Genomic DNA, 21,422 nt, shown 5'->3' on the forward strand with positions numbered 1-21,422 from the left:
GATGACGGGATGACACGCACAAAGTCCGAGAAACAACACCCAGACACAAAACGCCCGAGAAAAGAAGCATGTCTCTCGAATTTACCGTGCCAAAAGAAAAGCAAACAATGTCTCCATATAAACCGTTGTGGCTCACAGTTCCAGTCCAAGCGACCGAGGCGTCCAGCTCGAGACGTCTCGGAAGGGCAAGACAGTATCGTGATTCCTTTTTGGGGTTTCCTTTTCCTCTTCTCCTAGGTACTCGCGAAAAGAAACACAGAGCGTCATTGTTACCGCGGAATCGTCTTAATCCCCAGGTACATTGCACATTGGCGACATAGGTCCCAGCTGCAACGCCTCTCGTATGGTTCAGATTCGGATCGAGACGACTTAGACAAGCATAACGTCACTGATTTCCCCCATCTCTCACCTCGGAAGATGAAAATCAACATAACAAGACACTTCTCTCAGTGAAAAGTAAAGGATGATTCTGGGGTTCACCCGCCGTAGTGGCTGAGGCCGTTAGACGACAACAAGTCGCCTCGCCTCACTTCAGTCAGTTCCTTCCTGTAAGCATCCATCCATTAATACTTCATCTCTCCACATCCAGAGAAAAAAGAAAAAGAAAATCAAAACCTCTCATCGTTGAAACCTCCCAATTCGTGAATGTCCAAAAGACACAGCCACCCGAAAGTCCCAATCATCCCATCAGGTCCCGACACCAAACGCCGGCCCAAGGTACAAACTCCTGAGCATCCTCCGTCCGGCCCCAAAAACCGACCCAAGCCCGATCCTCCCGCAGCCGCCGCCGTGACCCCGTTCCCCCCTCCGCCACGTTACGACGGATCAAAACCGAGCTAAGGCGGTACGGTACGGTCGGTACCTTGGACCATGCAATGTGCGTCCATCCTTTCCCTCTCCTGCACTTCACTTCCCTGTCCGCGCCGTATGCAAGTCCATGCAGCGCGCTCTAAATACAGAAACCGAGGGGGAAAGCATCCACCGGTACTAATTTCGTCTGAACTATGCCGTCCTCTCCTCGCTCTATGCAGGCACCCGGCCGGACCTGACAACCAGCGGAGCGTCCTCCGTCGTGAATCGTCCGGGCATCCGTCCCCAGGACCAAACCTCTCAGGTCTGTACGTGTCACGAAAGCGATTGAGGAAACGTTTTGAGTAGGGTCATGACAGTGGATCATCTCTTGGATGGCCACCTATTATGTAAATAAGTTGTGTTGCGCGGGATCTCGAAATCGAGACCATCCGCCTACGTACAAGTTCCCTTCGCCCTTCTGACTTGGGTTTGATTTTGTTTTCCCCCACCTCATCCACGATAGATAATATCAAATGAAACCAAAAAAAGAATATTGTTTTCCACGCAGCTTCGAACAGAATGCTGCTGGACTCAATGCCGCCGTTTCCGAGTAGCTAAGACAATGATGTCCCATATGTATACCCTTCTGCGTCGGTCCCGCGTATGTGACAAACTATCCCGTCTGGGCAATCCCTTCTGGCCACATGGCTGTGCCTTTCTCCGAGTCTTCTGACGTGTCCAGCCCGCAGAGAATCTAGAAAACAACGATTGTGCCTTGTTTGTATCCCTTGTGCAGAAAGATTGTGTGTGACCGTTGTTGGAAATACCCTATCCGTATATCTTTTTCCCTCCCAATAACTAGGACCGAATTCTCTTTGTACCAGATTGGGAGATTGCCACTCCATTGCCCGCGTGAGCCCCTGAAAAACAAATGAAATGTTGTCTTTGGTTGAAGGCGCCATTTGGCCACCTTGCCAGTCTATAGTGTCGGGTATTTCAAAACAGATAAGTTGATAAACAGCAGAAGGAAAATAAGATGTGCGCGATGGCGGAATTGTGTGCCGCCCTTTGGTATCGAAGATATCGTGCAATAATCGAAATGCCGCCCTGCTCCCAAGATATGGGTAAAGAAAATCGAGATCCGGAATGCATATCGTCTCCGTCAGGACGACGACATTGGTACGCCGGCTAACGCCAAACACCAGGCCCATGCATGTAAATACGCAAGAAACTTTTGTGAAGTCTTTGCGGCCCTCTCAGAAAGCCTCAGCGACTGTCGTCCTAGAACCGATTGCTGGCAGCCCATATGCTTGCTGATGCTGACGCAGCCCACTCGCTCTCCTCATACGGTGGCGTGGGCCACTTGTACTGGCTTTCAGCGCCGTTCGGCTTCTTGAGATCCAAAGGCTTGGGAGTGACTGCCTCATGGTTCTCACCGAAGAGGACGCCGTTGCCGTTGGCTGAAGGTGACGGAGTGGGGTAAGGGTTCATCATCGGCACATTGCTGACCGGTTGACGCAGACCAGGCTTTGCGTTGGGAGGGTTCTCGAGGCGCTTCATGGCTCGGTGGGTAGAGTTGAGAACCTCGTCGAGCAGTTCATCCTCCTCATCGGGTGCGTCGTAGTGCTGAACACCCTGAACTGCCTGGGATCTGCGGGTGCGACTTGAAATCGGCCCAGTTCCACGGCCAGCTCCCATGAGGTTGTCGACAGAACGCGGCTGGTGTTGCGGCAGCGAGTGATGCCTCTTCAACGTGCTGTTAGGGGTAATCAGATGCGCGGGCGGGACGGGAGCGTTGTCACGGTTCTGTTGAACTTCTCTCAGTGCCTTGTCGAGCGGCTCGTAGATTTCCGCGGGCTTCGGCGGGGGCGTAGGAGCGTTGTCAATCACCATTGACGACCGGTTGCTGTTCCAGGGACCGCAGCCTGCCTGAGCCTCCACGTCGTCCGAGTTCGGGGACATTGGTGCTTGGTGGCGGCCAGAGAAGCGACGGGCGCGTTTCCTGAGGTGGGAGAAAAAGCTCTCCTTGTGACCGCTGGGAGGAGATGCGAGACCGCCGTTTCCGTTCAGAGCCCGCTCTGCCTGCTGACGATGGATTTCCGCATAGTGGTTAGTGCTCGAGGCGACCGATAATTGCCTGCCAATCTTCTTCTTCTCATCCATCTGAGCAGCACGGTTGTTACCGTTGGCGTACGAGTCGTTGTAGCCGTTGCTTGCCTGGGCAGTAACGGTATCCGACAGGGGCGAGATGGGGCGGATCGTGGGGAGTATCGGCATGGGGGCGACATTGGAAGGGCCATTTGTCCAGGTCGTACGCTTGGACTGGGCAGGGCGTGTCTTCGCCACAGGCACCTCGTTGGTCGTGTGCGAGGGAACGGGAGAAGGCCTCGGCGTCGTGTCCTTTGAGACTGGTTGAGCGACGGCGACTTCGGCGCTCTCCGAGCGACCGATGAGAGACTTCCTGAACCATGACGGCTTGGATGATGTCGGGGTGGACGAGTTCGAGTCCTTGCCGCGGCTGATGTCTGATTGTTTGCGACCGAGGATTCTCGAGGCTGAAGACTTGGGTCTGAGGGGATCGACGGCATCGACGAAGTACTCGTGGGCAATGGCCTGCGTCGAGGTCGGGCGCGTCTTGGGGTCCCACATCAAGCACCAGGTAACGAAGTGGCTCAGCGCGGCGGGCCATTGAGGTGCTTGCAAAATCGTGTCCATGGCGTGGGGAGCCATCTTGGGGAAGGAGAAACCGAGTTTGCCGGCCAGTCTGGTGCCCTCTCTCCATTCACCGCCGCCAACGCGGGCACCTGCCTTGTTGTACCAGTTTCCGGGGCTTCCCATGATTTCGCAGACTCTCCAAACTTGGTCGACCTCGTTGCCGCCCGGGAAAAGCGGCTTCAAAGTGGCAATCTCGACTGCCATCGCGCCTACCGCCCAGATGTCGACGGGCGCGGAGTACTCGCCAGCACGCAGAAGCACCTCGGGTGCTCTGTACCATCTCGTCGAAACGTACGTCGTGTAGGGCAACTTGGAGTGGGTTTCGCGGGCGAGACCGAAGTCGGCAATCTTGACGGTGTAGTTCGGGGGAGTAGAAGGGGGCGTTACGAGGGCGGAATATCTGCGGAAGGAACCGACAGTATCTTGGTGAGAGGATGTAGATACGAGGATGTTTTCGGGCTTGATGTCGCGGTGGAAGAAGTGGTGGGCGTGGATGTGTTCGAGACCCTGCATGATTTGGAAAAGAATGCTCTTGACGCTGGCGTTGTCGAGGCACTTGTGGTCGCGAGCCTTCATCAGTTGGTACAGGTTGCCCTCCATGTACTCCATGGCAATGTGAAGCTTTTTGCTGTAAGGGTCGAGGAAGATGTCAAGGGCGGGGACGAGGTGAGCGTGGTTGGGAAGGGTCTTGAGGAAGACGACCTCGCGAAGCTCTAAGCACGGAGAGAGGGACTCGAAAGTCTTCTTCATAGTTTTGATGGCAACCTAGAAACGCAATTGTTACCACTTGTGACGCACAAGAAGCGATCTGCGGGTACTTACCACCGTACCGCGACGAGCCACACTAGCACCTGCGCTACGGACCCGGGCGAGAACGACACTGCCAAAACTACCATCGCCAATCTCCTTAAGAACCTCGAATCGGTCTTCGAGAGCCATGTTGCTGGCAGAGTGGGATGAGGACCCTCGATGGGTCAAATCGTGTGCAACCGTCATTTTGTGTGATGTGGATTTGGGATGTGATCGTTGAGTCCAGTCAAGATCCTCGTGATGACGGTGTTTCTGAGGGGAGTCAGCTGGTCAAGGCCGCTTCGCAGGCGTGTAAGCCTGGACCGTACCAATGCTGTGCCTGCTTAGAAGCTCTGAGCAAGAGCCGAATGCGAATTCTGTGGCATTCAGACCGGTCTGATATTCGATTGTTCGTTGTGTGCTTGTGCGTGTGTGTGTGAGGCAGTTGGTATTGTATGTTGTAGTAGTTGGTTGTAGAGGTAAGGAAATGGTGTGCGAGCGTTGTTGTGGATGATGGTCGGAACGGTAGAAGTTGGATATAGAAAAGGCGCGAAGAGAAGTGACTGGGATAAACCAAGAGAGCGAAACCAGATGAAGAAGAGGAGACTCGGGAGGGACGAGCAAGTCAGGAGGTGGTCGATATTATTAAAAGGGCCAGGTAAGGGTCCAGGGGTGGGAATGGAGCTAGAACCAGTCGATCGGGGATGGATCCTCAGGCGTGGATGTTCAGAGGGTACGATATTCTCGGGTGCGTGGGTCGAGATTGCGATGATGAGGAAGCGACCCTAGGAGGGGAGGGATTGGCGACGGGGTCGACGTCTCTTTGGCCGTTGGTCGTCCTTTGGGAGCGCGGTATCCTTGAGGTTGACTTGAGATTGAGATTGAGATTGATAGATTGAGATTGAGCATCAAGCCAGGCGATGTAGGCGTTGTGTATGTGCGATGTACGATGCTTGTGCTTGGGTGCATGCGGTGCTGGTGCAGGTGCATATATGGAGACTCCACGCAGTGACCAGAGCGTTAAGCAGCAAAAAAGATGCTTGTACTGAGGTATCCGTAGCTGGCGGGGATGAACTGCGTCGCAGAAGAGCGTTAATAATTAAAAAATGAGGGACGACAGACACGGGCAGACCAAGAGAGGCAGGGCCAGGGAAAGTGTGAGAGGGGGGAGGTGAAGCGAGAAGGGAGGACGAGGGAGAGAGGGTGAGGGTGAGGGTAGACGAGGATAGATTGGGTACCGGGCGGCGATGGGGACAGGTGTGTGCTGGGAGAGAAACGAAAGAGGTCGGTAGAGAACGAGGGACGAAAGAGAGAAAGTGAGAAAAAAAAAACCCACATACGATCCAGCAAAGGTGATTCACCGTGGGCCGCGTCGGGATGTGCGAGGGTCGAGGGCGAAGAAGCAGAGAGAGATTGATTGACTGAACGACTGATAAAATGGAGCGAGGAGTCGGCCACTATGCCGTCGACGACTCGAAGGTGGCCGGGGGCCCGTTCTTAGCATGAATGAATGAATCTGGGGGGTGTGAGAAAGCAGAAAAGAGAGTAAGGTATCCGTACTGGACGGAGCAGTTGAGTCGATAGGGGCCCAATCTCGCTAATTGATTCGGGGGGGCACTCACTCACTCTCTCTCTCTCTCTCTCGCGTTTTTTCTTTTGCTGGCTGCTCTCTGGTGAGAGAAGACGAGAAGGCCAATTCGCGCCGGGGGTGGGTGGATGGTGGGCGAGTCTTGTTCCAGGGGAGGGGGTGGTGGTCTGGGAGTCTGGGACCTGGCAAGCCTAGGAAGAAACAAGGGTCAGGATGTCTGTCTTGTGGTGAGGGTGATGAAGGTAAGGTACGGTACGGCAAAAGTAGGTACGAATACTAGTAAGTGTGCGTGTGCGTGTGTGCGCGAGAAGGTACCTCTTCCTCACCTGCGGCGAGACAAGGTACGCACTCTGAGATGGCAGCAAATCCAGAAGGGAAGTACCTTTTTTCTTGCGTCGCAATGTAAGGTATCCGTACCGCGTAAAGGTAGACTGGATAAAATAAATAAAGATGATGGTGGCCTGCAGGGACGAGCTTGGTTTGATTACCGTAAACGTTCGGACGTTGGTTCAGGCGCCGTCCGTCTCTCGTAGTGCGCTTTGCTCTCTCGTTTTTTTTTGGCTAATAATGCAACAAGAACAAATTCAATCTTGGGATCGCTGCGGCATGGATTGGATTTATTGAAATTATAATTCTGCTCGTGTCCCGCCGTCATCGAGCTGTCTGTTGTGTCTGTTCCTTCGTTGACGCATCGTGCCCACTTCAGACCGTCTCTTTGGCTCTTGATTGACGGCCGGTTGGACGGGAAGACGAGGGTGCTCATGCATTCTGCACCCGCGCAGCTCCTCTCCCCGATATCAGTCCAATCCAGGCTGATGCGACTCGAGTTGATGGGGCAGCGCAGCTGCTTGATGAACTGGCACAGCCCGACTGAGCATCGACGTCCGGGGCGGTCGGCAGTGATGGCCCAGAAACGCTGCTTCGACTTCCCAATGGAGGCTGGTTCAGTCCGCATCAGTCAGTCGTCCATCGTCACGTACCTGTTTACCATGTAATGTACCGCATATCCATCGACATGGGACAACGCGCTGCAGATTGCCACGCGCATCAACACCATAGAAGATACACCAAGCAGAAAATACACCAGACAGTGCGCCGCGGATGCACCTGTGCAAGACGGCATGTCAGCACCATCAACATCAACATCAGTGCTGCATCAGCACCAGGAATGACATGATGCGCCGCCAAAAGACTCCCAGCCTAGACGAGGGGCAACGAACAGACGGCGGAACACGACGCGACCAGGGAAGGGGGAATGAGCTGCCGACGCCGTTGGACGAGGCTTCTGACCGGCGTGCTGGGGGTATTACGCAAGCCAGGATTGGTGTATATTTGGGCGAGGTGCGTGCAGCAAGAATATGTGCGCAGTGAGCGGTGTTGTGTTGTCTTGTGTGTTTTGTTGTGTTTGGCTCGACGTGATATGCCAGCACAACAGCCGTGCCAGGCAAGTGCAAGCTACCTGAGGTGGTATTCAGACCCTTATCCGCGCCGCCACCGCGTACCTCAACCAGGAACTGAGTCTCTGGTTCGAAATGCAGGCGCGGTACGTTCCTGACGGTGTGCAGACGTACTGGACGGACACAAGGCCTAGCAGGGCGCAACGAGTCCAGAAATGGGGCTCCGTCATGGGAATCCTGCAGCCTTATTCGAGGATAATGGCTGGGGGCCGATTGGGATGGGGGTTGTCGCCGGGTGAATGATGCGCTCCAGGAAACGGCTGGTATTTTGTGGACGGATACTCGTGCTCTGCATACAGTGGTGTCTCGTCGCGGCACGTACTGATCTTGCTTCTGGAGCTGGCACGCCGCCAGTCCGTCCTTTTTTTTTGATTGATGGGTACGAGAGGGAGACCCTTGGGACTGGCCGCTCAAAGTCGGGGACCAGGAGGGGAACAATGCGGGCGGGCATAACGGTGACGGGCCACTTGAACGGGAGAGAAACGTCTTTCCAGCTTGACCCAGATGAAGAGAGACAAGACAGGACGTCTTCCCATGTCGAGAGCGGCAAATGGCCAGTCAGTGAGGTCTTCGCAGAGACTGCAGAAAGGCTGTGAGTGTTAGGTTGGTCGCTGTTCAGCGCATGAAGGCCCCGTTTCCACCTCACACAACACGAAGGCCAGGAGAAAAGGGGAACCCAGCGAGATGCAGCGAGCTTGATGCTAATCCCCAATGCGCCGGGCCGGGGAAGACGTTGACGGCGGGAATGATTAGAGGGGTCCCGTCCGAGTTCCAGAGTTCTCTTTGGTCTGAATTGTTAGCCGGTGTCAATGTGCATCTTTCAGCGTCTCCATCCAGCTAATTGTCCATTCAAGCCATAAAGCCGAGCTCGAGACGGTCTTTCTGATGATTGATGGACACGGCATCACCATCACATCAGTGAAGGCCAAAAAGATTAAAAAAGGGGGGACGAGGGCTCGGGGAAGGTGGAAAGTGGATGCTGCTCATGTCCGTCCGTTTGGTGCTTGTGAGCTCGGCCAGGGTATCGTTCCACCGGTACGTATTTCATGGCTTGCTCATCTCAACGCGCCATCGACGCGATGAAGCCACGCTCAGTGCTCAGGAGCTCGAGAACCAAATTCGGATTTGTGCTGTTGCAGTCACAGTTGCACTTCCAAAACTTGGGAGTTGGCTAGAGCTAAAGTAGCAATAGTTTGCTCTCCGCCCTCTTCCTGTAGCTGTTGTTGCTGAAGCTTGGGAGGGCGCAACATGTGGCACGTCCCTGTGGCAGCTTCTTAGTTGAGAGCCGGCTGGCAAGACGAAGGCGAAAACGGGAAGAAACCAGGGGAGAATGGAAATTGTCCACGCCACGCCAGCCAGTCGATCAACCGGGGGCTCGGGAGACGCCACCTCAAAGCCTAAAGGCTGAGGCCAACTTGAGTCTTGGAAGCAACGGCCACTTCAGGTCTGCTTGAGGGTTTGAGCTGCCATCGGATCCAGTCTGGCGACCAAAATCCTGGTTGTTCGATCGTCCTCAAGGCATCGCATGGCACGTCGGAGGGCGACGATGGATAATGAAGTGGTGTACCGGCAGCTTTAGATGTGCTCGCACAAGCCGCCATAAAACCGCAGCAAACGCTCACCCACCGAGGCCGTTTATGCCGGGCCCGTGTGTCCGACTAGTGCTGGGATGTTCAGGTACCGAGCCAATTCTTTCCTCTTCGGTGCATGAGGAGGTATTCGGTACCTGGCCGCCCTGCATTGGGCGCCTTGAGGAGAAGCTGCCTCATCAGCGAAGTCGACATTATTGGATGCCGTATGCCAGGGGCACAGAAGACGAATGGAAGCATCCGAATGGTGGGGGCAAACAAGAGGATCCTACCAGCCACCAGGACCCAGACGAGATTCGACAAGCGTGATAGCTGCCGCGGGAGCAGGACAGCCGCAAGGCCAGCAGACATCGCAACATCGCACTCCGAGGCACGGCTGGCGCGGCTACGACACAAGTACTCGGTGCAAATACTGGTCGAATCTCCGTACGTATGTGGCCTGCGAATCCCATTTCTTCGCTGGGGGAAACGTGGAAGCCCACCACCCTGCAGGCGCCGCAGTATATTGTATTAGCGTTCATGGTCGTTTCCATCGTTTCATGTCCCGCCATCAGGCCCTAGATTGGACCTCAGGATTGCCCGAATTCTCACATGAACCTGCACACACTTTATCAGTAAGAAAAATTCAAACGTCCTCAAGGCCTCGGTGCGGAGCAACCTACTTGATTGGTATCCGCTGCATGCCCTTGTCTGCTCGTAGTACCTAGCCCAGTGTTACCTTACCTCGGGGCATGCGGAACGGCCCTGATGAGCCTTGCCTGGGGAGGTTTTCGCCGTTCGTCAGAGGTGAATTGCTGTGAAGACCAGTGACGCCGTAGCGTGGAGGGATAGTTCGTAGTGCCGGGGAGAGAATCCGGTCCAAGGCCATCGAGTCAATCAGCCTTCTGTCTCATCCTGCGAGGAAGCAGATCATCTCCGGCTTCCAGCCCCAACTTCGTCATGAGCAGACGTATCGACGTCCGCATTCCAGGGCAGACGGAAGGTAGTGACATCAGCCGAAACGGTGGGCGCCGGTGTCTTTTCTGGCTGGTTCCTCCCTCCTTGATTCCCTCTCCGGTAGCCAGCGGACAGTCGGGATTGTCGGTGCGGTATCATCTGTGGCCACCGGGCAGAGAGGCGTGTCATGGTGGGCACAAGCATAAGTCAGAAATCAGAGGGGAACAAGAAAGCAGGCATAATAACCGGGCCAGGGGTTCAGAAACGTGGAGGTAGCCAGCCCCATGCGCACAATGGTTCCGTTCCTCGCCCACCTTGCAGACCATCCCAGGTCGCTGATTTGCGGTTCCCGACGCGGGACGCGGATGAGCCCAGCTTTTCCAGCTGCTTGGTGTTGACTTGATGACCCAGGGTCATGATGAAACGCGGCCGAAAGGCGTGCAGCAGGATGGGAAAGTGGCAGAGGAGGGGGGAGGAGGATGCCGATGAGAGACTGGATGATGACATTGGATTTCATGTGCGAGGTAAAAAGTAACCTGTAAAGTTGGGCACGAAAGATGGGAAGTTGCGGTAGCTACCGTAGGTAGGCGCTACTATTCGTCCTAGCCGGGAATGGCAATGAGCTACCGCGGGAAGGTGCTTGCCCTTCCTGGCATCCAAGAAAGCGCCTTCCATTTTGTACCTGCGTGCCGGTGTACCTGCCTCCGGGACGTTGGGCTCTGGGCTGCCTAGGTAGGTAGGTAGGTAGGTACCTTAGCCTTTGACGCCGTCCTCCTCCTGGGGTCCTGGCACTTGGAAATTTTCCATCACCAACCAACCACCAACCATCAACCACCAACCATCAACCACCAAAAGACTGCCGCACCATCACGTCGATGCAACTGCTATATCGAAGTTTGAGCTGCCGTTGCAGTGCAGCAGCAAACTGAACTTGCGCCTTTTCCCTAATCAAAGCCGGTCTTATGCAAGGACGAACGACATGGTATGGCTTCTTTTGGTTTCTTTTCTCCAATTACCAAACTGCCGCACCTGAGCCAAAAGGGAGTTCTCCCGAACACGGGCAGCACCTGTGAAATCAGTCGAGGCAGCAAGGGGTCTCCGCAGCACTGAGAGGAAGCAGCCCTGTGCCGCAGCTTGTGCCTCTCTGCGTCAAACTTCCAAGGCTGAAGCTCGAAGCTCGAAGCTCGAAGCTCTCAGGGGCCTAATCAAGCTCGTCCCGAACACGGGGAGCCGGAACTGATGATGGAGCCCTCACCATCCCGCCCCTCGCCTCGCCGCCAGCCTCTCGTCTGCTGGGATTGTAATTTTCTGGAACACGGAGGATTCGTGATGCTTTGGGAAGGCTCACCGGTGACCGCGCCAACCGACGGGGCAGAGGAGCAAAGACGGACCTGCTCCCGCGCCCATCTCGCTGCGATGACAAAAAGTCCAAACCAGCAGCTTGTCGCAACGTGACAATCAGTGGAGTTGTCCAAGCCGAATGATACATTGCAATCCGCCGCAACATACCGAAAATATGATCGGTTCTGCCCGGGTCCATCAACAGAAGACGTCTGGAACGTGTGGTGGAATGCTTCCTTTGCAATTGGCCCCCACCTCTGTCTCCATCCCCTCGACATTTGCGCAATTCATAGGTTCGAGAGACAGCCATCGATCTCAGGGCAGGACGTCAGCGCTTGGAGCTCTGCTAGCAGTCGCTTGCGACGATTTCCAGTTTGCCGCCGCTACCTACCTATACGCCAATGCGTCGACGGCTATCACTTGCGGATACCTTACGTCGTCAATATCAGTTGGATGCCAAGCGACAACGACGTGACAGAAAACCAGGCGCTGTCATCATACCTCATCGCCTCTGCCTCACACGGGCACGGCTTGCCCTCTATCCCAGGGAAATGATGTTTGCTGACCCTTGCCCACCGAATGTCCTTTTCCATCCGTTTCCCCTCCCCCTCCCCCTCCTCTTATCCCACGGGCCTTCCATTAGATTAGGGGCCAAATAGGATCCGTCATCCTTGAGATGGAACTTTGATGAAGAGAAACGATGATCGACGCGCCACGAGACGTTGGCAAGTTGGGCACCCGCGCCGGGCAATTTGGGAGCCATAGACCTGTGCCTCGTTGGCTCACGGGCCCACTTGATGCATAATCTGCGATGCACAATTACGTATCGCAATAACCGAAAATATTCAACTATGGGATTGGACGGCATTTCGTAGGTTATTGCTTCTCCCGACAGCTCGTTCAGTTGTTGTAAGTGAGCGCCTGTGACTTGGCTGCGAGTTCCGAATGCCTCCTTTCAGAACATCCTGCAGTCTCGGAAATTTGCTATGAAAGCTGTCAAACTTGCCTTTACTCAGCCTTCCTGGCTCTGGTTCCTGACCAACGCCCGCATCATAGTGTCACCAGGAATATTGGTAGCCTTACGGGGATATCTAGATTATCGTCGACAACACTGCCTGTTGCCTCGATGTTACCCTATTCCCGCGATCTAGTCCGAAGGCCAACTGATCTGAGACTTGCATGAACCTTGCAGGTCATCAGGGCGGCCCTTCAGTCACACTTCAACCGCGGTAAGATGGTGGGAGAAATCTCGGCGTACTTCTTATTCTTATCTGCAGACAGAAGCGTCACGAGGCCGCTTTAAACGCTCCTTTGTCGTCCCTCCACACCCTCAGCCACTTACATATCTTCAACTCCGTAGCCAGTAACTCCAACGCATGCCGCATGCAGCCATCAGAGGCAGGACCCTTGAGCTGGGAGTTTTTCAGAGCTAGCCCGGATGCACCACGTGGCAGCCGTCACTGGGACCTGTTCTCTCCCGCCTATCCCTCTCGTTCGGCCTCCGGAATGCATCGGTTTTGTAGAGGTGCAGATAAGGTAGCCGGCCGCCTGCCAGCAGCCCGGGCCCGATAGGGCGGGGTTTTAGCTGACCGATAAGCCCAGCCAGCGTTGAGGACCTGGAGCTGGAGCACCGGACCCTTATCCGTACTGTACCTTGCCTGACGCCAGCTGTTTGGGAACGCCGATAACCGGCCCCACAAATTTTTCTCTGCGTGTGCCGCGCACGAATTTTCGATCTCTTCGGCCGACGACGTTCGCTTTTTCCTTCTTCCTTCCTTCTTGGAGCTGTATCGTTCCCTCGCAAGAGTTATTTCGAAGGAAATATCCTCGCGAGCTCCCCTCGACCGTAAAACCTCCGAGTCGAAGTTCCGAACGTCGCCCGACCGATTCCCCGCGTTTCCTCGAGCCAGCGCAGCCCCAGCGTGGACCCTGTTGCCAGTACCCCGCTACCCCGCGACAACCGAAGCTATCGCCAACACCCAAGATGTGGTGTGTATACACACTCCCAATTCCAAGCATGCGCGGTCTGGCTGACATGCTCTAGCGGAATCACTGCCATTTGCATGGGTCACTATGACCGCGACGACGACAATTGCGACGCTGCGCAGGATCTCCATGAGTCTCTGTACTACCTCCAGCACCGTGAGTTGCTAGGCCCGGGCACCCCGCGACAACAGTCAGGCTCCAAGAGGCTTACACTTTTTGGAAACAGGTGGTCAGGATGCCGCAGGAATTGCCGTCTGCTCGCAGGGCGGAAGAATCTACAGCTGTAAAGACAACGGAATGGCCTCGAAGGTGTTCAACGACGGAAAGAAGGTCGTGGACCTCCCCGGTTTCATGGGCCTGGGGTGAGAACATCTCTTCGCCGTAATTCGAACGAAGCTGACCTTCTAATTGACATCTGCGGTATCCCACGGCCGGCAGCTCTGCCCGCGCAGAAGCTCAGCCTTTCTATCTCAACAGCCGTTCGTATAGAGCTGCCCAACACACGAGTTTATGCTAACATCAAGGAAGCGTATGGTATTCTGTTGAGCCACAACGGCAACCTGATCAACGCCGAAGAGCTCCGGTAAGGATTACGTTACACATTAGTTCGTCGGCTTTGCTAACATCGCTGAAGCGAGTTCCTCGACCAGACCGCGCACCGTCACATCAACACTGGCTCTGACTCCGAACTGATGCTGTCCGTCTTCGCCAACGAGCTTAACGAGACTGGAAAGGCGCGTGTCAACGAGGTCGACCTCTTCAGCGCCCTGGAGCGCACTTACAAGCGCTGCCGCGGTGCCTGGGCCGCCGCTCTCATGGTCGCCGGTTACGGCATCTGTGGCTTCAGAGACCCCAACGGCATCAGGCCCTTGGTCTGGGGTCGCCGACCCTCCGCAACTCTTTCTGGTGCTTACGACTACATGCTGGCATCCGAATCCGTTGCTCTTCGCCAGCTTGGTTTCCGGGATATTAAGGATATTCTCCCCGGACAGGCAGTTCTCTTTAGAAAGGGGGAGGCTCCTGTGTTCAAGCAAATCCAGGAAGCTGCTTCGTACACACCTGACGTGTTTGAATATGTGTGAGTACTGTTTACACTGTAATCCCAGCAATATGACTCCTCTCGAGGACCTCATGACCTTAGCTGGGTATGTTTAAACCAGATGAAGCTAATCAAGCCATAGCTACTTCGCTCGCCCAGACAGTACGATCGATGGAATCTCAGTGCACAAGTCGCGCGAGAACCAGGGAATCAAGCTCGCAGACAAGATCACGCGAACCCTTGGCGAAGAAGCCTTGAAGGAGGTTGACGTTGTGATTCCAATCCCGGAGACATCGAACACTGCGGCTGCAGCTTTGGCAACACGGCTTAACAAGCCATTTTCAAGTGGATTCGTGAAGAACAGGCAAGTAAAGTGTTGAGTATATATGAGATTACAAGCTAACATGCGCGACAGATACGTCTTCAGGTTAGTTAAGTAGCAAAGACACAGGCGGCATGATTGCAGCTAACAAAAGGACTTCAAGGACCTTTATCATGCCGGGACAAAGCGTACGTAAGCCCTATGATATCAAAGTTACATGAAAGCTGACTGGAGTAGGTCCGTCAAAAGAGTGTTCGTCGTAAGCTAAGCACTATCGAGTCTGAGTTCAAGGGCAAGTGTGTGTTGCTGGTTGACGACAGTATTGTGAGTTGCAGAATCCACCACAATCCGTCGATACCATACTGACAGTTCCAGGTTCGAGGAACAACCAGCCGGGAGATTGTTCTCATGGCCCGCGAAGCGGGTGCCAAGAAGGTCATCTTCTCCAGCTCAAGTCCAGAGATTGTGAGTTTGGTGATCCCCAACAAGCTTGTCAAAAATTCCTAACATATCTCCAGACCCACGAGCACATCTACGGTATTGATCTGGCAAGCAGAAAGGACCTGATCGCCCACGGACGGACAACCGACGAGATCGCAGAGCACATCGGCGCCGATAAGGTGATCTACCAAGAACTCAGCGACTTGGTTGCGGCCTGTGCCGAGCTTTCTCCTCGTGACCCTTCGCATCAGAACTTCGAGGTGGGCGTCTTCAACGGATGCTACATCACCCCCGTCCCCGAGGGCTACATCGAGCACCTGAACGAGATCCGCAACGGCAGCAAGAAGCGCAAGGCCCACGGAACACTTGTGGGCAACAGCGGTCCCACACTGGACGCTGCGAGCCCCACCGCGAAGTCGGCCAACATTAACGGACTGGCAGCGCGGGTGCGCCATGAGCCTCGATCCCCGGGAGATATTGGGTGAGCCTTGACCAGGACCGTGAGCTGTTGGTGGTGTTGCTGACCGAAGAATAGGCTTCACAACATCGCAGGCGACGAGGAAAACTAGACGTAAAAGAAGATGCTCACGCATACAACCTTTCAGAGATACACAGGGGGAATAAACCAAAAAAGGAGAGAGGCGTTGGGAGGTTGGAATTCATCGATTGGCATTTCTCGACTGCGAGGTTTTTTTGGTGTCTCCGACACATACTGACATATGGAGTTGGGTACTTTCTGCATAGAACCTACTCCAGCTTGGTTCGAGGTGTGCGACATCATTCAAGATGTACATGAACAACGTCTTGCACATAGCCCATAGATACTCACGAGAATTGTCCATCTCGTCGTTTGCCCCACACGTCTTTGTCGACAACGTTGACGTCCGGATAACGGCATCCAAGTCGAGAAACGGGTTTGCATAAACTACCCAAGACTCGCTTAAGTCCATATGCTGGCAGACCTCGCCTTCACTTCTCGATCCGTAGGAGGGTGCACCCCTCACCGAGCATGGACATTTATGCTCGCCGCCCGCCGCCCAGCCGCCTTTCGAGACAACGCCGCAACGGCCGAGACGGCGCTGAACGGTGGGAATTCTATCCGGTCGAAACGACACAACAAGCCGTCGAGTCGAAGGGTTGGTTACGTTCCCAACCAAGATCGGAGCGTTTTGGCCGTCCTCAATCCCCTCTCGTTCCCACTGCTGAGCCCAGCGTCGCAAGCCGCGAAGGTAGCGTCGCACGGCTCTCCCGCGATTCATATTTCAGCCCTCATCCCAGTGGCTCCCCTTCCCCCCCGGCCGTTGGGAAAAATATCAACAACCGGGGGGCCGTCAGCCAACCGGCACATCCGCGGTGCGAGTCCATTTGGAATGACAGCTGAAGGTGGAGCCGAAATGTCCGTGCCAGAGGGCAGGTATCCCGTTTTTTCTCGTTCTTTTTCGACAGGGCCCGTCGTCTCCTGAGATTGGGGAATTCCTGTGGTGATTTGTGAGGTTTCGTGTGCATGAACATGGGGATATCATCAGGCATGCAGGAGGAAGATGACCGGCGTCGGGATCTTTTCTCTGCCTGCCATTCCATCCTTCCTTCCACCCTAGGCGATTGACGCCCCCCGTCACCTGGTCCACGGGCCCCCTCCTCCGTCCAGCCAAGATCAATAATTCACCACTTTGGGAGAAGTATCGTCGAGGGGCCGGCCGGTCGTCTTGGATGCTTGTTCGTGGCGGCGCCGGGCTTTGTAACTTGTTGAGATGCCTGGCAGGTGAGGCATAGGCATGGCGTTGAGCTGCGCCGGGATCATGGCTGACCGGGGCCTATGCGATGCTCGTCAAGACTCAGGACCGAGATTTATGCTTCTCTTGTCAGGCCGGAGACCCTTGGATAAAGCCGTCGTTAGCGTAGGCAGGTCCCTTGGGTTTTCCTAACGGTGATTGCTGTTTTTTTCCCCGCGCCGCGTTTCGTGCACAAAACATGCTGGCAAATTTCCCGCGTTAGGACCAAATTCCGGCGGGCAAATGTGGCATGAACCTGCTAAGGTTCAGGACGGCGTTTTCTGCCTCTCGCGCTATGCTCAGTGGAATTGATCGTGTTTTGGACCGTGTTCCAGGGGATTATGATGTTGTCCATGTCAAACGAGAATGCCGGAGTTGTGGCCGCATCATCACGGCGACTTGAACACCACTTCGCCGCCCCTCTACCCCCCCTTCGCCTCGACGGGAGTTTGCTCCGCTGAGCTGCAGCTGTTCCTTCTCGAACGAAATATTTTGGGGGCTGGTTTGATGCGGCCTTCGAATATTATCATGCCGGGGAAGGGGAGTGTTTAGAGCTATGGCCCCCTTCTTCACGGTTCGGTGGTGTTAAATCTGGTACGGCTCGGTTTCCACCCCCTTTTTCTTCCGTGATGACCAAGGGGCACGTGCGTTCCCGGCTCTTCTGTCTCGTGGAAACGACGGATCATCGAGTTGTGCATGGGCTGCGACGCGTACCATTAAACGAGTTCTTCCAGAAGGTCTTGGCTAAGCTTCTGCGGCCGGGGGGTGATTGAAGCGGACCCATGGCCGTCTCAAGTCACTCCCGTGAAATCTTGTTCCGTGCCTCGGGACCCCCTCCTTTGGTCCGCTTGCTGACAGCTTGAATCCATTGCTCGAGCGGATGTGTCACTGTGAGATTCTGCAAGGCTATGTTCTGCTGAGACGATGGGAGCCAGACGTCGCGTCCCTTCGGATCAGACTAGAGGGAGAGACAGGCGCGCCTCTCGTCCTGCCGATCTTGGTCTGGCACGGCTGAGACGAGTGACATTGTGCAATTTCGGAGTTTGAAGAGATGTCGATGTCGTCTCGTGAGTTGTGGGTATGTTGGCCAAAATATCCATGGGTTCAATCAAGCTGCTGACTCGACGGAGATCACGAATGTCGTGCTGATGCCATGTGCATATCTGCACTGCTAAGAAACAGAGTTCTGACCGGGCTGCTTCGCCCCTTCTGCGCATGCAGAGAATTGCATATTTCGACAAGACCCCTGGTCATGGAAGTTTCGACGGAAATTTTCCATCGAGTTCGAGCTGTCGCAACCACGCAAGAGAGGTTGGAAGGATTCTTGGTGCGACCAGGGGGAGTGACCACCTCAGCCTGTCTTCCGCGTGCCCGTTCATCTCTGTGATCTCCGGGTCGATGGGGTGGTTGTCAGAGTTTACCACGAGGTTGGGAAAGGGAAACCGCCGATCCAGAAACCCATCGTCCGGAGCCGCCGCGAGGTCTCCGGGTGGGTATTCTTCTTCTTTTGTTTCTGATCCGCGGGGCCGGGGGTAGTTGGTAGGTAGGATCCTCGAGACCCTTTCTCTTTCTCCCCGGCGACGACGACGACAACGGGCCACATGGCGCTTGCCGCGGTATCCCACAGCTCGGATTCGACGCATGTGAGCTGTTCTTCGCATGTCCCCGCGTGCAGAAGCACACGAGATGAGCTGATCTCGTTTGTGATCGCCTTCGCCGCAGGTTGAAATGTCGAGGACGCAAGAGATGTGTACTGGTGGTTCTTTCCTGCCTGGTGCGTTCTAGCGTTGATGGACGTGGGGTTCCCTCTTCTGGAATTTCTTCAGGGCGGTCATCGAGCCCCATGCGGTTAACGAGGTCGGGCAGCAATGTGCTTTTATGGACGTACGCCGCATCCACCATCGTCGACTGGACAACGGGGGCATCATGTCCGGCATTGCTGTGGTTTGCATAAGTGTCCTGTTTTTGTCCAGACTGGTATGTACCCGCAGACCCGTCGTGACCGGTCCGCTCCGGGACCGTAAGCCGATGTGCCCCGGGCCGACGGGCGGGGATGGGGCTCAAGCAGGTGCCAACTACATACCTCTCCCGTCACAGCCGCCGTACTAGACGACATGCTTATCGGCGGTTTCTCTTCGGACTTCATATCAGTGCATTGCTGACGTGCCTCTCTGTTCCTCAAAAATTCGTGACTGTTCTGGAAAAAAGGAACGAGGGGAGCAATGATGCCGTCCGAGAGTGAGATGCTGGTTCCAAGCAGACACTTCACACTGCAAATGATCAGATGCGAAAACATGCCCTCTCTCATATATATATATAAGTAAAAAATGCCGCTATTCGCTCCGACAATTGCTGATGCCAAACATCGTGTCGGTCAAGTCGAAGCCCATGAAGGCAAACACTGGAAATTCAAGGACGTTCGTCATCACGGCAAACTGCAGAGAGGCTCGGAAAGATGATTCTCGTCCTTCATATGATAGCAATGGTATTTTTGTTGGATTCCTTGTCGCCTTTACTCTTGTTGTCGCCGTGGTCATCGCTTTTGTCGCCATGGTTGTTATGGTTGTCTCCTTGACATGGATTGTGTAGATTTGATGAAGGCTGATAAGTTTCACTGGTATTGACCTTCACTATCCATTTTCAGTCTGTTTGTCTGCTCCACTGAGGCACTTGATATTTTATACATGTGTATCCTGCCTACCCAAGGTAGACAGCAGCAAGTGTCAATGGAACAGCCAGTCACTAAGATGCCTTAACAAATCCAGTCCAAAGGCTATGGAACATAGGGTGATGTGAGGCAGGCAGGAACGCTCCTTCCCTTCTTTTGAACGATCCTTCCTTTGTTTCTTGAGGCCTTGCCTTTTTCCGTGCCTACCCTACCTAGGCACCTACTGGACGTACCTTCTTCACGTCAATCAAGCCTTTCTTCCCGATTCCCTCTCCTCAGCAGCTGCTATATATTTCGACTTTTTGCTCGCAGGGCTGGCAACCCTTCTTCTTTTCAGTCACAAACAGCGAAATCACCACACCAGGCTATCCTCGCAACCTGCCGTCGCTCTCTCACTTCGACACACAACTACTCAACATCGATAATCCCAACCAGCAATCATGTCTTCCCAATCTTCTCGCCCCAACGGGTAAGCTGCCACTCATCTCACTTGCTGCTTTTTTTTCTTCCTTGCTAATCGGTATAGCCCTGCCAACCTCGGCCAGAACGTCCCTGCCAAGTAAGACGCCCCATGGCGAAGTCAATGAGTGGGATGGCATCTCCACCCCCAGCAAGACTGACATCGATCTCGCAGATACCGTTGCAGCCTTGGTGGCGAGTGGAAGCCGCTTCAGGGCTTCTCCAAGCGTCAGCAGAAGATCCTCCAGGACAAGTTCAAGAACCGCTCTCGCATCGATCCCGCAAACACTGGCATGATTTGCCGTGTGCACTCTGGCGAGCCGCTCAAAGAGATACTCTGCGAGGGACCCTGCAATGAGGTTCGTGTCTTGGACGACTTCGCCAAGAACAACCGCACCAACGGCGTCTACGTGAGCTTTTGGACCTCCTCAGAACCTCGCACGGCTGACTGACTCCTTCCTAAGATCTGCAAGCACTGTCAGCATTGGACAAACGTCCAAGAGCCTGGATACGCTCCGTGGGCTGCTCCGAAGAACAAGCTCGACCCGCTAGAGGAGATGGACGATTTTGAGGGACGCATGGCGACAGAGCCCTCGGAAATCTTCGACTTTCACACCGGCAACGACAAGGCAAGTTTTGGTGGAATAACTATTGTTTCATTCGCTGACTGCTCGTGCTAGCCTCTTGCCCCAGTCACCATCGCCTACGGTGGCACCTCTCGTACCGGAAGCGATGTTGCTGGTCGCTCCTTGCGTATCGAGGATAATACCCGCCGGGTGATCGCTCCCTCCGTCTCTGTCAGCTCCCACAGCACCGCTCCCATGCGTCGCGCTGCAAGCTCCGTTGTGTCTGATGACACCATCACGAGCAGCCTGAACGATCTCAACATCGGCAACAACAAGAGCCAGGCCCAAGTAAAGACGCGAGCGCAGGCCACAGAGAAGAAGATCCCTTACAACGCGTGGGATTCCACTGGCCAGAAGCACACCCGCAACAAGACCCCGTCTGTTGTTTCTGGCAGCTTGGCATCTGTGGTCAGCCAGTATCAGAAGCCTCTCGAGACCAGATCTAGCAATGAGGTTCAAGGAGAGAAGTGCGGCGAGCAGAGCGACCCCTTTCTGAAGAACAACCCTTTCCCCAGCACCGGCAGAAGCGGCTTCGGATCTGCTCCGGTAAGTAACCACTCGCAACGCCTTCGAAGTGAACGATAAGGTGCTGACCAGTTGATAGGAGCGACAGTCCAGCCGAAGGCAGCTGACGAACAAGGAGCATCAACAGATGCAGAGAACGCTGCCCCAGCGTCGTATCATCATGCCTTACCAGGATGATGATGGCGTTGACGAGGAGTCTGACTGAAGAACGCCTGCCTCTGTGCGACCGTGTGTTTTCTTTGCCCCCTCTCTTTCTTTCGTTTTCAGGCGTGGCACAGGATTTCTATTGAGCTTTTTCTCGAGCTCAGCTGCGGAAAACAGGAAGGTCTACGGTTCTGGTCAACATTTGCTTTTTGGGACGCATTGAACGCCGACAG

General features: G+C 54.7%; 3 protein-coding genes across 3 annotated transcripts; 2 read left to right on the forward strand and 1 right to left on the reverse strand.

Annotated features, from left to right (window-relative positions):
- Positions 1 to 2,073: 2,073 nt before the first annotated feature.
- Positions 2,074 to 4,446, reverse strand: CkaCkLH20_04932 (serine threonine-protein kinase mak; the record flags this gene model as incomplete). The annotated part of the gene is made up of 2 exons (XM_038887651.1): positions 2,074 to 4,272; positions 4,330 to 4,446. 2 exons carry the CDS (start codon positions 4,444 to 4,446, stop codon positions 2,074 to 2,076), a joined length of 2,316 nt encoding a protein of 771 aa, XP_038747258.1.
- An 8,824-nt stretch (positions 4,447 to 13,270) lies between these two features.
- Positions 13,271 to 15,564, forward strand: CkaCkLH20_04933 (amidophosphoribosyltransferase; the record flags this gene model as incomplete). The annotated part of the gene is made up of 12 exons (XM_038887652.1): positions 13,271 to 13,349; positions 13,420 to 13,555; positions 13,632 to 13,672; positions 13,722 to 13,776; positions 13,828 to 14,271; positions 14,375 to 14,605; positions 14,648 to 14,659; positions 14,718 to 14,742; positions 14,792 to 14,878; positions 14,930 to 15,019; positions 15,073 to 15,476; positions 15,531 to 15,564. 12 exons carry the CDS (start codon positions 13,271 to 13,273, stop codon positions 15,562 to 15,564), a joined length of 1,638 nt encoding a protein of 545 aa, XP_038747259.1.
- A 4,311-nt stretch (positions 15,565 to 19,875) lies between these two features.
- On the forward strand, positions 19,876 to 21,250 carry CkaCkLH20_04934 (uncharacterized protein; the record flags this gene model as incomplete). Its single annotated transcript, XM_038887653.1, has 6 exons — positions 19,876 to 19,904; positions 19,962 to 19,994; positions 20,070 to 20,304; positions 20,359 to 20,527; positions 20,588 to 21,066; positions 21,125 to 21,250. The coding sequence occupies 6 exons, from the start codon at positions 19,876 to 19,878 to the stop codon at positions 21,248 to 21,250; spliced, it is 1,071 nt and encodes a 356-aa protein (XP_038747260.1).
- Between the last annotated feature and the right edge of the window lie 172 nt (positions 21,251 to 21,422).

The sequence above is a fragment of the Colletotrichum karsti genome (genome assembly GCF_011947395.1).
Source record: "Colletotrichum karsti strain CkLH20 chromosome Unknown Scaffold13, whole genome shotgun sequence".
NCBI lineage: Eukaryota > Fungi > Ascomycota > Sordariomycetes > Glomerellales > Glomerellaceae > Colletotrichum > Colletotrichum karsti.